The following is a 17,699-nucleotide window of genomic DNA, read 5'->3' on the forward strand; positions in this document are numbered from 1 at the left end:
ATCACGGCGGGGTGGGGGCTTGCAGTGTAGTTACCGGGAGGGTGGGTAGGCTGAGAGGACTGGGGCCAGGGCCTTGTCTTAATGAGGAGAAATTCTAGCCCTCTCCGACTTTGGAATAGTGATGATGGCTAAGGCCTGGCATTTTCTGGGGTTACGCTTTTTTGATCATTGAAACATTTACTTTTCCATGCTGACCATTTCCCTGTGAGTTAAGGGGGAAGGTAAGCAAGACAGAGGGTATTTTTATCTCTGCCTTATAAAAGAGGAAAACAAGGGTGAAAGGCCAAACCTCCCAAGGTCACACAAGGATGCAGTATTGGTCCTGGGGGATAGGGCGGTAGGCTAGTTCTTAAAACCCCCAGGCAAGAAGGGGTGTGGAAATGGGGAGCTGTGTGACTCAGAGAGCCATGTTTGCCCTCAGTCAGCCCTCCTGGGGGGAGCGAGAGACCGTGTCAGTAGCCAGTAGCCAGTGAAGGGGGGGCGGGGGAGGGAGCACTGGAGGAAGCAGGGAAGTGTGCAAATAGAGCTGGCAGGAAATGAGAAAGGCTGGGGCCAGTAGGAGATAAGTGATCTCGGTCTCTCACCTCCCAGGCTGGTGGCTGACGTTGCTGGAGTACTGACATCAGTGTTTCCCAGTAACCGAGGGGCTTGGTGGTGGGGGTGGGGCAGGTTGCATTCTGGATGTCCCTGCAGGGGAGGAGTGGGTACTGGACAGGAACAGGGGAGGGGGAGGGCAGTGCCAGCTAAGAGCAGGGGGCTTCTTGGATTCCATGGAGTTACTCAGGAGTGGAAAGAAGCCTCCTTGGCCAGCAGGATCATTTCCTCCTGTGCTGCTTCAGTTGCTACCTGTTTGCATTAACTGAAACAATGCATGATATATTATCTTAGTGACTTTGTAACAGGCCTCAGTTCAAAAGTCACCTCCTTCACCAGGTCCTTCCAACAGGGAGGCAGCCAAACATGGCAGTCAAGTGTCAGAGAGAACTGGGCTTACATCCTGCCTCTGTCACTTCCCAGCTGGGGGGCCTCAGGCAAGTTACTTAATCTTACTTGTAAAATGGCAGTAGTAAAGTCTACTTTGCTGGATTGTTTAATTACTTTGAATAAGATAATGTATAGAGAGCAACTTATCAGTAAATGTTCAGTCTTCTTCTGCCCTTCCTCTGACCACCTCTTGTGGTTTATCTGTGTCTCCTAAGTAGACAAACTATCTGTAGCCTCATCCGATGCCTTAACTTGACAGGTATTTTGGGGCATGTAGGCACCAGGCACCATACAGGTTCTGGGGATCTGGCGGACTCAGCTCGAAGTCCACCTGGTGTGGGCAGTCAGCCATGCCTGAAAGTGCACATGTACATGTCATGTGCCTTCTTTCCGTCAGCTGACCATATTGCCTGAATTATAATTAGTAGAGGTGGATTGTCAAGTATGAATATTTTCATGGAGTCAGCGGGACTAAGTATTTGAAATCTGTGCTGATTTGGAAAATTCAGGAGTAAGTTTGCTATTCTCATAGCATATAACAAACCCCTTGGACACGATGGTTCTAAGATATGTTGTGTGACTAACAAATGAATGCTCAAGCAGCTATGATTTCAGTGACCCCCAAAGTCCCTAAGGTCAGAGCATCTGAATTCCTACCATGAAAGTGACTGACAGGGTTAAGACAGGGTAAAAGCCCAGGTTAAAAATAAATGCATGTTGCCCAGGAGGAGACTACATTTTCCCATTTGACCAGGTTAAAAAGGTCAGCAAATGTCACCTTAGGGGGATGGTGGTAGTGGATAGGAACAAGTGTCTCCACAGGGTGAGAGGGGACTGGGAAGGGCCAGGCCAGACTTGCTGGAATGAGGCAACATGGAGAATATACTGGCAGCCATGGGAAGGAAAAGTATGTGTATTGGGGCAGAGGGGGTTCAAAAGGGTGGATTTGAGTCCTGGAGAGAAGCCTCTTGCACAAGACTGGCCTCTGCCCAGTTTTGCCCTTGCTCTCTGGGGACAACCTTGGGCTGGGAGATTGAAGGACTCTTTGAGAATAGGTTTAATCCTTTTTTTTTTTTCTTCTTTTCCTTTTCTCTAAAAGTGCTATATAGGTTAAGTGACTTGCCCAAGGACACAAGCTGTTTAGTGGCTGCTGACCTGGGACTCAGAGCCAAGCATCTGTACCCCTGTGACTGGCACACCTCCAGTCTGAGTCTAGAAGAAATGCCAGCCATAAATGAGGAGTGTTGGGGCCAGGCCAGGACTGGGAGTAGAGGCATCTTGCCTGCCTGTGTCCTCACGTGTCCTAGATGGTAGAGGGTGATGTCTTAATAACCCCCTCCCCTGCCCATGTCTGCCAGAAGTACTGGCTCTGGAGTAATGCAGCCCCAGGACAGGCAGCTGGGAGGCTGCCCACAAAGGAGGCACTCCAAGCAAGGACTGGGCCTAATCCCACCAACTTCCTCCAGCAATTAACCCAAAGCACGAGGCGAACTTGTTCCTACTGTACCTGCTCCCTCCTTTGTCCTCACTCAGCAGCCTTCCTAGTCTTCTAACTAGACACGGTCCTCTCAGTCTGCTCTGTGCAGCTGAGGGGGACTGTGTCTCACCTCCTAGTCCCTCCTGTCAAACCCCTTGTATCTGGCTGGGTGTTTTCCTAAGTCTCCTTGGCATCTCTCCACAAGCTCAGCCTGTCCCTTCCTTTCCCACCTGGTGCCAGCTGTCCTGGTGCCAGAAGCCTTTGCTGATCCAGCCTTGGGGAACCACCCTGCCTTTGCCTCCCTCCACTCAACTTAGTGCTGTCTGTCATCCATGTCCCCAACTGGGCAGTGAGGAGGTTCTTCTTCCCAGCTAGTTTGTGGGCTCTCGGTAAAGTAGGAACTTTAACACTTTCTGATTTTACTGAAGCAATGAGAAAGTTTTTGGTTCAAAACGAGAGGGAGTTAAAACAACAACAACAACAACAACAACAACAACAAACCCAAAGAGGTGGTATTTGTACTGGCACTGAGTCCCTGGAACAGAGCAAGGGCCATTCTGGGGTGAAGCTGGCAACCAAAGCATCCTCATGAGATAGGAAACACCTGGGGACTTTGTTTCAGAAGATCACTGAGTTATTACCACCAACAACTTCATTTCCATTTAAAATTTTATTACATCAAAAGAAAAAACAAAAACAAAAAACAAACGAACTCTAACCCTCAACCAACTCAAAGACAGAAGATTATTATCCAGGTATAACTAAGGCCCTCCCCCCACCCCAAACAACTTACATTAAAAAATCCAAAAGAAATAGAAATACCAGCTTCAAAAATATTTATCCAAAAAAGTAAGGCATTCACTTTATGAAACAAACAAACAAATCAACCCCAACAATTAAAGGAGGGATGGAGGTTGGAGGAATGAGAACAGAGAACAGGAGGACGGTTCCCTGACCCTTGAGGGGCCAGCCCTATCCTGCCCTCCACTTGGAAGGGACCAGAACTCAAACCAAACCTGGCAGCTCACCAATGGGGGGTCAGGCAGGCCAGGTGGGGAGTTGGTGGAGCCAAGCAAGCCAGGAGCACTCCCCACGTGTTCTAGTCTAAGCAGATGGTACAGGGAGGTAGGAAAGAGGGGATCTTGCTTTGCGATGAAAAGATCCTAGTCCTTAGCACAGCAAGTGTGGCAGGAAGGGCAAACATGGTGGCCTTCCTCTGGAGTGCAGGGAAAGGCAGCCTCTGCCCACAGGATGGCCAGAAGTCCACATACCATAGAGAATGTGTCTCCAAAATGGGTACCTTCTGCCACTGCCCTTTCATCCTGTCTTGGAGGCTGTCTAAAGACAGGCAGTGGTGGGACCAAAAAAGGGGGGTATCTGAGTAGGGGGAGGAGGGATGAACTAGCCTTCAGAAGACACTCTCTCCCCAAATAGTCTTCCAGCTTATGGGATGGGCACTTCTGAGGGGTGGGTGGGAAAGCACCCTCCATTCCAGGAAGGCTTTTCATACCAGGTCTATCCTGAGGGTTAGAAATCAGGGAGTATTTTTAGGTCCAGTTCTTGGATGGGAGGTGACTTAAGGCTGATTTGGCTTGGGTTTCAGGCCTGAAGGGCTTGGGGAGCCTTCACATTGGTTGGTCCCAGAGCCAAGCCAGAGAGGAGGAAAAGGACATGATGGGGGTGCCAGCAGGGGGCATGTTGGGGGCATGGCTGCAGGGATAATGGAGTAACTGCTTCTTCTCGTGGGAGTAGGGAGGGAAGAGGAGCTGAGCAGCTTTGCCATCAAGAGAAAAATGTCCACTACACTGAAAACAAGAAGACTTTCTGGCTTCAGGAAGCTTTGGCACCGAATGGGGGTCAGGATGCAGGAGACAGGGACAGGGCTGGGTTTCTGCAATTTGAGCCTTTCCCAATCTCTTCCACAGGCCTGGCTTGGGGTTAGGAGGAGGGGGCAGTTCTCCTGCTCATTGGTCCTTAGCTCTGTAGGAAGGTGGTGTCCCGACAGGAACCTTGCTCTAGCCAGGGAGTCCAAGCTGGGGTGGGGGGAGGTACATGGGGAGGGGGAGAGGAGAGAACAGAGGGAAGCATCTCTCTGATTTCTTGGGTTCCTAGTGAAGGGAGAGGGATATGGGTCTCTCCAGTTGACCTTTAAAGATGACAGATTTGTTTGAGTCTGTCCCTCCCCAAAAGACTCACTGTTGCTTCCACTTCTCTGAGCAGAGGCCTCCCTTGGGCTCAGGAATGGGGAGGGAAGGCAGTACTGAACTGGGCTCCTGAGGAGGCAAGTGAGGGTTTGAGCCCCCAGGGCGGTGCAGGAAGGCCCTGTAGGATACCCCCAGCAGCTCCACTCTCCTCCCACTGCTTGGAGCAAACCCTCACAAGGGTTTTGGACATAGGCCCTGGTGGTAAGAAGCTGGTTCTTTGGGTACAAATGTCAGTGTCTTTGTTTATAGTTTTTTACACCCACACCCAGGTCCTGCCCCTGCTTGACAGAAGCAGAGGGGTGTGTGTGTGTGTGTGTGTGTGTGTGTGTGTGTGTGTGTTGGGGTGGGACCTAGCCCGGGAAGGAGGGCAAAAAGGGGGTATAGGAAGAAGAAGCCAGTTGAGAGGGGATGGTGGTCCTCAGGGCTGGGGCTGCTCCGAGTCCTTGTCCTTACAGGCAGTGGGCTGGTAGATGGGCTGCCGCTGTTCTTCTGTGTCCTCATTCAGTTCCTCTGTCCCTGAGCCCCCCTCCACCTCGGGGTACACAACCACACACATCTTCTGGCTCACCAGGGTTAGCAGCTCTATGGGAGGTTACACAGAACAGGTCAGTGCTGAGCATCCCATCAACACAGCCAACCAGGCTATGGCCCTGCCCAGATCCCCTGCCCCAGATGTAGACTCAGCAGAGCTGCCAACACCTTCAGGAGACTTCCATTCCAGTAGACAGCCACCTTACCACCTCCTCTGTCTCTGGGAAGCCTGTTTGTTGGCTGCCCATTCCCATAAAAGCCTTAGTCCTGCACCTTCCCTACACTTGCTGACCACCAGTTCTAGGGTCTTCCCTGGCCTCTACCTCAGGCAGCTCCTGCAGGATGGCTGTCAAGTTGCCTATTTTCTTATAGGTCTAAGGTCTGTGTGCAAACCTCAGCTGTTCTCCCCTCCTCAGAGGTTTCTGGGAAGGCACCCACCCTTTCTCATCCTGTCTTCTTCTACGGAGCTCTGTGGACCAGCCTAGGACTCCTGACCGGGAGACCCAGTCCAGACCAGAAGGCCCTCTATCCATCCAGCGCCCTCAACAACTCACCAATGAAGTTATTGAAACACTTGGGCTTGTGTTGCCAGTAAACACCCAGGAAATAGACGGGCACTCCTGTCAGCATGATGGCCAGGCCAGTGCCACACACCACAGGCTCCGACAACAGGCTAAAGATCAGCAGGAAGGCCCAGAACAACAAGTAGATGATGGGGAACAGCAGGTTGATCTGTGGAGCAGAGGTGCTGTTAGCTGTGTGGACCCCAGGGGCCCCAGGATCAGGGCATTCTCCTTCTTCTCAACCTACAGGGAGGCATCTTTGAGGGCAAAGGGTAGACTTCACTCAGCTCTGTGGCTTCCACACCCTTACGCCTGACAGATCAAGTGCTATGTCAACAAATGTTGGTGAACTTGGGTAGTGGGACAGGAATAGGAGAGGGGAACTAGGGAAGGAATGATTTTCACTGGATCTTCTCTTCTGGGAAGGATGAAACAACACCTTGTCATCCATGCCATGTGTTTGTGGCAATAATAGAAGCCCATGGGGATCGATAAGCTTGCTGGTATATTGGTATATATTTGCTGAGGTCCTAGGGTGGAGGAGAAGTGGAGGAATGAGGGAGAGGAAAGAAGGAACTGGCCTGGATATGTCAGGTTCCTTACCCTTGCCCGGTTCTAGGCAAGGCCCTCATCTGGGCACCATGTGGGCAAATGTCCATCCCTCTCAATGTGAAAGATCTAATCCCAGGATCAGTCTCAATGTGTCTCTCTCAAGCCATTTGAGAAGATAAGTCTGCCAAGGTCCAAGAAATCAGGAAACCTACCATAGTATAAGACAGTCAGGGGCCTCAGTTTTTTCAAAAAGAAGCATCAGCTCTATGGGCTTCATCCTATCTGGTTGGCCACAGGTGGGAGTTCCCAGTAGAGTCTTCTTCAAGACTCTAGATTCAGCTGCCTTTCTCTTCCCTGTCATCTCTTCTCAGAGGGTATGAAAGGGTTGGGGGAGGGATGGGTTATTCTATGTTGTCATCCTAGCAGGCTTTCTAAGAGTGGTAGGAAAGTGGTGGTGGAAAACAGATGTGGAGAGCTGGAATTCCTCAGCTGGAAGAATCTTCTGGAAGGATCTAGTCTTCTCTGTTTCTAGAATAGGATTGTTCAAATAGCTCAGGGATATACTCTATTCTTCCAATTTGCAGGAGAACCCAGAGTGCTCTCACATATTTTTTTCTGAGCAACCCCATTCATTCCCACCACACAATTATCTCTTGTAGCCATCAATAGGTTCACCAAGCACCCTACTACCTATAGGGCCCTAGTAGTTTAACAAGAGAGGCACATGGAGGGTTGGGGTGGACTGGGAAGCTTCAGGGAAGAGGAGGAACTTGAGGCCTATGTGGAAAATGGTTAGGATTTGGATAGGCAGATGGGAGAAGGAAACTCATTCTGGGATGGAGACATAGCTCAAGTAAACTCAGCTATCTGGAGGGATAAGGAGGAGACTGGACAGATCAGCAGACTCAGGGAAATGTTGGAGAGATAAGGGAGTCTGGAAAAATCAACTGGAGTTTATAAGAGTCATAGGAAACAAAGAAATGACCTGATGAAAGTACATTTAATCTAACTTATTCTTCCAGCTGCAATTTGTTCTGGTCCTGTCTCCAGTGGAAAATGGAAATGGCTGCCCCATTTATACATAACCCTTGCTTCCCAGAGGGTCTGCTACCATCATAGAAATTATGATCTGTGGTCAGCAGCTGATAACAAGGTGATTTAAAAATCTGGGCTGCAGCTAGAACCAGTAGAGGAGATGGAGGGGGTCCCAAGGGCAGCACCTTGATAGGGCGGGGGATGTCAGGCTTCTTCCAGCGAAGAACTATCTGTCCAGCAATTGTGACTCCATAGAAGAGGTAGTTGATGAAGCCCACGTAGTTGATGAGTGTGTACATATCGCTGGTGACCAGCATCAGCAGGGTTGAGATGCACTGTAGAGAATGGGAGAAACTCATCAGTAATCAGAAAGATATTTGGACACTGGAGGAGCTATTTACAGGTCAGGGGACTGTTCTGCCTCTAGGAAGACAACACCATTTTATGATGAATGTCTCAAAATTGAGACTTTACAGCATCCCCTAGTCACCCTGGCCATTGCTAACACCTTCGTTGCCAGTAAGTTCTTTCTTATTGCAGGAGTGATAATAAAAATATTTAAGCACTGGTATGGCATGGGCACTAACCAATCAGAACAGATACTGGCTGTAAACAACTGGATTGGCCACACTGGCGACAGTGGCTCTACGTCTGCCCTGGTCTCATTTATATTTCTTCCTTGGTTGTAGCTCAAGCTGTTTTTTTTTGTTTTTTTTGTTTTTTTTTTTTGAGTCCCTTAGGGAAGATTGTTAACTGCAGATTAAAGCTTTATTCTTACCCTCAATCTCTTCTCCTGAGTCATTATCCTCCCCCCCCTTTTTTAAATATCACAGTTTTATAACAATCCCAACCAAAAAAAAAAACAAAAAACAACAAAAACTGTTTATAACAGTTATAAAGCACTTACTAGGTGCCGAGCCCTGTTCTTAGTGTTCTACAAATATTAACCCATCTAACTCTCATAACAGCCTCATGAGGTTTTGTTGACAGAGTCCACTTTCCAACTTCAAAATCATCTCAGTGGCTCTCTCAGAACCACGTTCTGCCCCTTTGTTAATTTGTTAAGGCCAAGAGAAGGTTCAGTTCTCTTGTAAGATCTGATGGTGAAAATAATCTAGAAGATTTTAACAGGCAAATAAGCCAGATTCTGACTATACTTGCCTTGCAGTCACAGGACTTCACCAATGGCTCAAACTGGAAACAAGTCTGTGGGTCACTGGGAGCACTAGGTGGTCTCTAGGCACCTTTCACAGCTAACCAATCAGATGGCCTTCATCCTGTATCTGAACATTCTGGAACTCCCCTCATGTTGTACAATGTTTCCACTTGACTCCTGAGAACTCTATTATCCTGGGCTAACTGCTTCTCTGATGGAACAAAATCATTTTTAATACTGTATTCAGGATACAGGAAGAAAAAAAAATAACTCAAAAGACTCAGTGGGAACAAGTCTTTGCTCTTTCTTTTTACCCCTCCAAATGACTCTACTCGGGGCCATTTTGCCCTCATTTCTTCCCTGTCCCAAGTTTCCTTTTCTTCATTTTCAGTTACTAGTCTTCCTTTCTTTATGATTTTCTTATTTGGTGTACCTACGCATAACACCGAATTTGTTTCAGTCATGTTTTCCAAGAGATAGGCAGAGCCTCCTGGGGTAAGAAGATTGAGGGGAGTGCTGGGAGTGTGCAGCAATTGGTCAGGAGCAGGGGCCCAAAGCTGCAACTCCGTGAGCAGCAGGTGTAGGGGAAAGCCAAGAAAGGAGAAGTTTCTTTATGAGGCTGTAGAGTCATGAGACAGTCCCTTCAGTCTGACCCAAAAGGATGGGAGAATAGAAATGAGCCAGGGTGAGAGCCTGAAGGTGTTTCATGACTCAGGGTTTTTCCTTGTTCTTTCTCTTGATATTCACAAAGCCCACTCATGCCATTTGCCAGATTATCTAAGACCCAGTGAAACCTAGGAGCAGGCCAGAGGGGGACAGGGGTGTGTGGGGGAAGTGTGAGCTCCCAGTTCAAATCAAGTGCAAAGAGAAAGGGTGTATATAGGACTGGCAGAAGGAGGGGCCCTTACTGTGAAGAGCAAGGCTGGGATTGGAGTGCAGCGCTTCACATGGATCATGGCCAGCACACTGGGAAGGTGGCCTTCCCTGGCTCCAGCAAAGAACAGCCTGGTAGAAAGAAAAGGAAGTCAGCCTGGGATGGCCCATGGACCACCTAAGGAAGGTCCCTCCCCAGCCCAGTCTCCCTCATCCATGCCTACCTTCTGCTCACACAGGAGCATCTTCCCCACCCCAACCAGGTACCCACCTTCCCATGCACACTCCAGCCCACTTGTCACAGGACCCACGTTCACAAGTGCAGGTGCAGGCAGACCAGAGGCAGCCAGTGGATAATGGATGGATTCTGGGTGCATGGAGACCCCGAGTATGGTCTGAGTGGTTTGGGGTTACTGATGATTGTGCCTTCACTTTGTGGGCCTCATAATGCTTTAATCCCTCTAAAAATGTGCTTCCCCCATTCTCGAGGGATACGGGTTCTCTGATACATGGGAACTGAACTGTCTGTCCATGGAAAACCTTAAAAACACTGATATCCTAGTCAAGAAGTAGTTGCTACTTTGGGGGTAGAGAATGGGTGGTAGACCAGAAAGGGAAACTTGGGTGATACATGGAAATATTTTATATCTCATTTTGGGTGGTGCTTACATGGCTGTCTACATCTTTCAAAACTCATCAATCTGAACACTTACATCTGTGTATTTTATTGTATTGTACGTATTGTATTTTATTATACCTAAAAATTTATATATCCTTAAGCTACTTTTTCTATTCCCCAAAAAGCCATCCTAAGGAAATGAATAGTGAGTTAGTAAAAAGTATGTATACAAAGATACTCTAATGATAAAAAAGATTGGAAATATCCTAAATGCCCAAAAGTAAGAGATTGATTACATAAATTACGGTGTATCTATTAATATGGAATATTTTACAGTCATAATAATGTTAAAAAAATTGATCACATGAGAACATGCTCACAATACAATGTCAAATGGTAAAAGCAAGATAGAAAACTGTATGGTTCCATACAGTATGGTTCCAATTAATTTAGAAATTACGGACATGTAAAAACATACCAACTGATTATCTCTGGGTGATAGGATTATGAGTAATTTTAATTATCTTCCTTAGACTTTATTAAAAAATTAATTTCTAAAATAGACAAGGAATTTATAATTGGAATAAAAATTATTTTTTAAACTTTTTAAAAATTAAACTTTTTTGGGGAGAGAATTGTAGATTCACAGTCAGTTGGAATAAATAATACAGAGAGATCCTAGGTATCTACCCTGTTTCTACTGGTAACATATTGCCAAACTATAGTACAATATCACGGTCAGGCTACTGATGTCTAAAAATTAATTAAAATTTGTTTAATGTTTATTTAATTTTTGAGAGAGAGAGAGAGAGAGAGAGAGAAAATGAGCAGGGGAGGGGCAGAGAGAGAGAGGGAGACACAGAATCCAAAGCAGGCTCCAAGATCTCAGCACAGAGCCCAATACGGGGCTCGAACCACAAACTGTGAGCCAAAGTCAGACACTTAACCGAATGATCCACCCAGGTGCCCCTAAAAGTTAATTTAAAAAAATGTTTATTTATTAAAATTTTTTTTAATGTTTATTTTTGAGAGAGAGAGAGAGATATAGCATGAGTGGGGGAGGGACAAAGACAGTGGGGAACACAGGATCTGAAGCAGACTCTGTGCTGAGAGCAGAGAGCCCAATGTGGGGCTCAAATTCATGAACTGTGAGATCATGACCTGAGCTGAAGTTGGACTCAACTGACTGAGCTACCCAGGTGCCCTAAAAGTTAATTTTTAAAAAGAGAAGCTTTAACATAAGGGAACACTTCTTCTCTGTCCCTTTTCTGAGAGAAAAGAATACAAGAAGCTGTTGGGAGTCATTTACATATTAGTGTGGATTAGCTTTTTCTTTTCTCTAGAATTTTGTAGGGAGAAAGAAACACCTAGAGGTTGGAGGAAGGGGATGGTGTAATGGGGACAGAAAGGACAGAATCAGCATGCTAGGTGTTCTGAAAAAAACTGTCACTTACATTGTAATTTGTGTGTGAGGGGGATGGAGCTAACAGCAGCAGTTTGGTAGAAGTGTGGGAGTCCATTATGGCCCCAAGTACCCATGTGCATCACCATCAGCTGCCATCACCAACCTCCTAGGCCACTGTCACTAGTTTCATGCAGCCACACAATATCGCCCCTCTATGGTGCAGCCTCATGCACCCAACTGAGCCACAGGTGCTCTGTGGGCCTCATCATGCACATAGCCAGGGCTCTGCATTCACATCCCTCCTCCACATGCAGCCAGGACCATGTGTAACTGTCCAGGTCCAACAGCATTTGCAAGTGTCAAGTTCACAAGAGACAATTCTTGCCCAGCTAGCTGACAACAGAAGAGACACTGACATTAAGCATGACACACGCCACACACACTCCTATTCCTCAGGAAGGATCATCCTCTCCATACACTAAACACAAAAGAATAAGAGAGAGCAGGGAAGGAGGGGGAAGGAAGGAAGGAACTGGAAAGATGAGCAGAGGAGGCCTGGTGGGTGAGCTGTGCCTCTGAATCAGAGGTCTCACACACCAGGGCCACTGTGTCCTGCATGCATACACAGCTATACCACATGCACGCAGACCACTGCTTGGCCTGCCTGAGGGACAAACCCCACTCTAAAGTGACTATAGCCAGTCACTCTCCTTCCAATAGTTCTCAGAGAGCCTCATGGGTCACTGCTCTTCCACTGCTCGCCCTCGGTTGAGGCCTCCAGGTGGCCACTGCTCCTGTGTAATACGCACACGAGGTTGCTGTGGGTGAGTCTCATAGGGTCCTGGGGTAAAGAGGATACCTACACTCCCTCTTCCCTGCCCTGGATCCTGAAAACATGGCTCTCCTTTGACATTTCATGAGAACTCCTCCCTGATGGGATAGGTGGCTTTGGAAGCAGCTAAACCCAGGGACACCACTTTTACTGTATCTTTTCAGTAGAACTGTGCCCTGGGGGCAGGGAACTTTCTAAGAAAACTGGGAGAACCCCTAGAACCACACCAATGGAAACTATCCAGTGTCTGCCGGCCTCAATAGCCCATTCCGGAGATAGTAAGAAGAGACACTGAGGAGGGGCCAGATTCCTAGAGGTGTGGAGGCAGGAGCTAGGGATTCCTGGACCCACTTGAACTTCTGGCTTCCCTGAGAATTTGGGAGTTTGGGGCATGGCTTTGGACAAATGCTTTCCTTTAGCTCTTCCACATTTCTCTTACTTCACACACTCTGCCCTAGTCTCCTGAGCGACCATGAGAAGGCTGCCCATAGCCACATGTCTGTTGAGCAAGGAGAAGCTGCAGGGCACTCAGAGATGATCCATCCCACCTATGGGCTGGTCCCAGAACTTCCATGAGACACCAGCCCAGAAGCCCCAGGCCCATGCTCCTCCTGGTCCCTTGTAGAGTGGGGTTCCTTTCTAGCCAGCATAGCCTGTTTCTAGTCGAGTAGCAAAGGGGCTCTGAGGCTGCAGCTGAGACACTGTCCTGCTGCCAGTCACAGTACTCAGACCTAGGACTGCATCAGGTGGCCTGGGACCTCCTCAGCCCTGGGCTCCTACTGAAATGAGGTGGGATGGGGCTTCTCGCCACTACATGTGAAGCCACACACATTGCAGGTAACCACGTGAGCAGCACACACCCCTCTGCATCCAAGCTGACACACATCTGCCCTTATGTGAGCAATCACCCCCTACCAGGTCACCATCCAGGTGCCCACACAGACCCCTGCTGATGGAGACAAATACCCCACATATACACAGAGCAATAAGCACAGCAGAATGGCCCCTGGTCCAGGAAAGGCCTGGACAACACTCACCGGGAAGAGGTGAAGAGAGACCCATTTACTCCTCCAAATGTGGACAGGGCAACAGAAATGGGCATGATCCAGGCCATGACCCCTAGGAGCTTCTCTCCAAAAGTCTGGGAGAGAAAACAAGGGGGTGAGCAGAAAAGGAGAGGTTACAACCCTCCACTTGTACATCATTCTTGGGAATGCTCCCTCCCATCTCTACCCTTGCTGAGTCTCTCTGACTAGGGTCCTGAGGGGAGGGTTGCAGGCCCCAGGCCCCTTCTGCACCACACCACCACTTCCCTTCCCATGTTGATCACCACACAGTGGGCATTTAATCAGTGTTTTGGGCTATTAACTGAAGGAGACAGTGCATGGTGGTAATAATAATACTAATAATAACAACAACAACAACGACAATGATGTGGTAACATTTGTTTTCCTTGTCTTATGGATGAGAAAACTAAGGCACAAACTGAGATCACAAACCCAGAAAGTGGAGGGCCAGGACTAGAAGCCAGCTGTGTGAGTCTGGGCCTCATGTGCATTATACACGAGTGAGACAGGCAGGCCCAACAGTTTGGAGCTCTGAGACCTTGAACAAGGTCCTTAATTTTTGAGCCTCAGTTTTCCCATCTGTAAAACAGAAATGGATCCTAATTCATAGAATGAGAATTTCTAAATTTATAGAAATAATATGCTAAGAAGGGAAAAATGATAACAAGCCACTACATAGGCTGAGAAAGAAAAGACAGTGAAGCTACAGACTAGTCTTCATATATTGAAGGAATATAAAATGTCAGGGGACTAGCCTTTTCTATGTTTTCTGAGCCAAGTACATATTCAATTTCTAGCACATTATGGGGGAGGGGTTTGTTTAGAGTAGATGTCCTGCTGGGTTAGGCTGGTTGGTGGTCATGGAAACAGGCTACCACTGAAGGACCTCTTTCTTTACAGTCCTCTGAGATAAGCCATGTGATGACAGCTTGGCAGGGTGGCATCCAGGCCCAGGTGAAGCCAGGTGAGGGAACGGCATGGCTCCCAGGTCTTTCCTGGATATCAAAGACCCCAGTGCCTTGGATCTACATGATCTCTTTCCCCAAAAAGCACAAACCATTCCTACTTTCTGACTATTTACTGGCACACACTTTTCCCTGATGAGGGAAGGAATCAGGCTGCATGATTTCCCGAGGAAGAAATGAAGGCAGAGAGAAATGGTGTTGTCTTCTGCTAGATTATATCTTTCTGAGGAGGAGACTGCCTCCTTTATATGATCATCACATTTAGAGTTTAAAGTGCCCCAGATCAGGAGTTAGCAAACTTTTTCCATAAAGGGTCAGATAGTAAGTAATTTGGCTTTGCAGGCCATACAGTGTTTGTGGCAACTAGACAACTCTGCCGTTTTTGCTGTTGTAGGTACAACACGGCTGTCAGTTTGCTCCTAGGCACTTGAAGATGTGGTTTCTGCCCTGAGTACTTGGGTTGACTTCCAATTCCACAAATCCATGGATCAGGGAAAAGTGAGTGGGGCTAATCAGGCAAGTCTATGTCAACATTCCTGGTTTGAAGGACTGTGAGTTTGATTTCTTACCACAGCGACTGCATTTGATGCCAGCAGCTCCTGAGGGGACATTGCAGTGACATAAGCGACATTGGCAAAGACATACACAAATGTGACCAGTGGGATGGAGATGAAGATGGCTCTGGGAAGGTTCCTGTAGAGGGAGAGGAGGTGAGAGGGGGAAGGCCTGGCACCTGGGACCACCTGCCTTGTGATGGGATCTGGGGAGTGCCTTTTGTCTTTCTGCACACAGCTGACTTTGCAGTGCAGCTGACTTTACACTTTTCTGTGATGCTCCCTCTCCCTGGGGGGGGGGGGGTGGATTTGTCTCAATATGGGCAGGACAATTTAAAGGAAATGAAACAGCGTAGGCTGGGAATATGCTCCATACTGTTGGTCCCTTCTTGATTGGAATCTCCATGATGTACCTCTCTCCCCTGCCTCAAGACACAAAGACCCTCCTGTCCCAAGACAGGTAAATAAGATGTCTGGAGGCCTCTCAGGGCACATTTCATCCTCTAAGGTAGTGGTGTTTCCTCAGCCCTGTTTCAACTTTTTAATCTGCTCTGGGACCGTCATGGCATCATTTTTCTCCTCCTGGCAGGGTGTATGGCAAATGGTTAAAGTTCCTAGGAAATAACTCTTTCTTTAGAATAGACCAGGTCATGGTCAGATGGGGCTGGAGGTGGAGAAGTGGCCAGGGGACACCTGGCTCCCTTTTCCTAGTAGCAGGTGCCATGACCTTTTGAGGGATTTGGGAAGAGCTGGGCTATTTCAACTCACTTGTAGGGATCAACAAGTTCCTCAGTCACGTAATTAAGAAAGTTCCAGCCTCCGTAGGCAAAGGAGCCCTGAAGGAAAGCCAGTGCGATGAGGCCGATGTTGGGTTCTTGGAAATTCTCAAATGCGTTCTTTGGCTCCAGCCAGAAATACTCTCCTGTGGACGCAAGGGGCAGGAGGCTGCTCAGAGAGATAAGCCAGAGGCCTGGCGGCCCTTAGCCTGCCTAGTCCCGTCTTGGCCCCTCCCTGCAGTGATGGTCCAGCTCTTTGTCTTGTCTCCAGTGAACCCCACACATCGGAGAAGTGGGACCAAAAGGAGCAGGGAAATAGAGATCTAGGACTTCCCCAGAAACTGTTAACCAGGAGTCCAAATGGGGATTCAGGTTCAAAGCACAGTGCTCAACGTTCTTTTAAAAGGCAAATTTACTTGGAAAGAAAGGCCAGGGGTGGTCACTGGTTAGGGCAGGGTAAATCTGGGGCAGGTGGGGGGGGTGGGGGGCTGGCTTGTTGAGATTTGGAGATACAGGATTAGGGTCATTGGCAGTCTCCTGACCACCTTCCTTTGTATCTAAGATATATCTATATCTACTTTTTTATACAAATGTAAACAGTTTTATTTAGAAACAGATAGGTACCTGTTTGTATTGTAGAATATAAAACTTGATTTACACTCTATAAAAAATAACCAGTATCCAAATTCAAGAGAGCTAGCATTCACAGAACATACAATGTGGGTGTGTAGCTACTGCTCACCAGCCTCAGGCTTGACTTAAACCAAAAAGATAATCCAGGGGGATTATTAGAGATTAGAGTACAATGCTTGCTGCTGAGCACCCAGCATCCAGAAGTTGCCGTTTTAGCATATGAAGGTTTGCTTTCTAAGTGCGTAACTTTAATAAGGTCTAGGTGCTCTGTACCTAGTGAGCTGTGAGGCTCTCCTGCCACACAGTTTTCACAAAGCATGAAGAACAACAAACACTCACACATAAACTCCTATAATGCCATTATTAGTTCATGCTTGCTCTTTCTTTGTCAATATCCTCCTATCTCTTTCTAAGGTGTGTGTCTGGTCTCCCTCTTCATGGTATAGATTCCCTGAGGACAAGGTCCTTCAGCAAAGAGATTTTCTACTGCCTTCCCAACCCTTAGCACAGGGTCCTGTACACAGTGGGCCCTCAAGAAAGGTTGCTGATGACACTGTAATGAGACATGGATTAACTGCCCATATTTTACTTATTCATCTGTAATCCAGCATTTGGACAGGAAATAAGATTACAGTGATCAGGAGAAAGCATTGGGACCAGAATAGGAGGAACTTACTATCTCTGAAAAGATAGCACAGTGATTTCTTTCTTTCTTTCTTTTAGGGGAAAGCGTGAGCATAGTCCCCACTACCACAAATTATGTAATCACGTTTCTCACATTTGGAGAAATCGCAGGGGTCAACACATCCGGAGTACAATGGATAAGACTCGCCCTGGGAATACCACCTTCATGATCATGGTATCTCCCCTGCCAGGTAAGTACATACAACAATTTCTTTAAACAATATAACCTGCTAAAGAACTTAACATAACTGGTTGAAATAACAGCAAACTTTAATTAGTTTCCTGGAGTAAATATCCAGGCACCCCACAAGGCCTTTAGAGCTTGTAGGCAGATGGGAGGTCTCTCTGTTTGTCATCTGACTTTCTCCAGGAGGCAGTGACACTGGGCAGAGCCTAGTGGTGCCATGGTTCCCATGGAAGCCAAATACAGACTCGGGCTTGGAAAGGACCAAATCCAGTGGGGAATGTTGGCAGGGGCCCCAGGAATGTCGAGCTCTCTCTTGTAGAGATTATGAGTAATTTTGAAATGTGTAAAAATCTCCTCCATTCCTCATTTTAAGATATGGACAACATACACTATAAGATGCAGGGAGCTTTCCTGGGGCTGGGGCAAGAGGGCAACAGGAGTCCAGAGATCTGGGGTCTTTACCTAGCTATGCTAGAGCCATGAGGTCAGCATGGGAGAATTAAATTCTGCAACCCAGGTGGGGCATGCTCAACTTCCAACCACCCCAGGAAAAATGGTTTCTTTTTCCCTTTGTCAAGCAAGTGAAGAAGAAAAGTCATTCA

The 17,699-nt window shown here is 47.6% G+C and overlaps 1 protein-coding gene and 1 non-coding gene across 3 annotated transcripts in view; both read right to left on the reverse strand.

The window, feature by feature from the left end:
* Window positions 1-3,280: 3,280 nt before the first annotated feature.
* Window positions 3,281-17,699, reverse strand: part of SLC7A8 (solute carrier family 7 member 8) — a 51,967-nt gene continuing 37,548 nt past the window's right edge. For both annotated transcript variants that reach the window (XM_058738545.1, XM_058738546.1), the window contains 7 exons: window positions 15,586-15,739; window positions 14,833-14,956; window positions 13,269-13,372; window positions 9,411-9,507; window positions 7,532-7,681; window positions 5,751-5,928; window positions 3,281-5,247 (listed from right to left, as the gene is read on the reverse strand). In XM_058738545.1, coding sequence (XP_058594528.1) covers window positions 5,084-5,247; window positions 5,751-5,928; window positions 7,532-7,681; window positions 9,411-9,507; window positions 13,269-13,372; window positions 14,833-14,956; window positions 15,586-15,739 — 971 coding nt within the window. In that variant the 3' untranslated portion in view covers window positions 3,281-5,083. The remainder of the gene's footprint in view (window positions 5,248-5,750; window positions 5,929-7,531; window positions 7,682-9,410; window positions 9,508-13,268; window positions 13,373-14,832; window positions 14,957-15,585; window positions 15,740-17,699) is intronic.
* On the reverse strand, window positions 16,947-17,109 carry LOC131518480 (U1 spliceosomal RNA). The gene has a single exon (XR_009265153.1). It is a non-coding gene; the product is annotated as a U1 spliceosomal RNA (small nuclear RNA).

Source organism: Neofelis nebulosa, chromosome 7 (genome assembly GCF_028018385.1).
Source record: "Neofelis nebulosa isolate mNeoNeb1 chromosome 7, mNeoNeb1.pri, whole genome shotgun sequence".
NCBI lineage: Eukaryota > Metazoa > Chordata > Mammalia > Carnivora > Felidae > Neofelis > Neofelis nebulosa.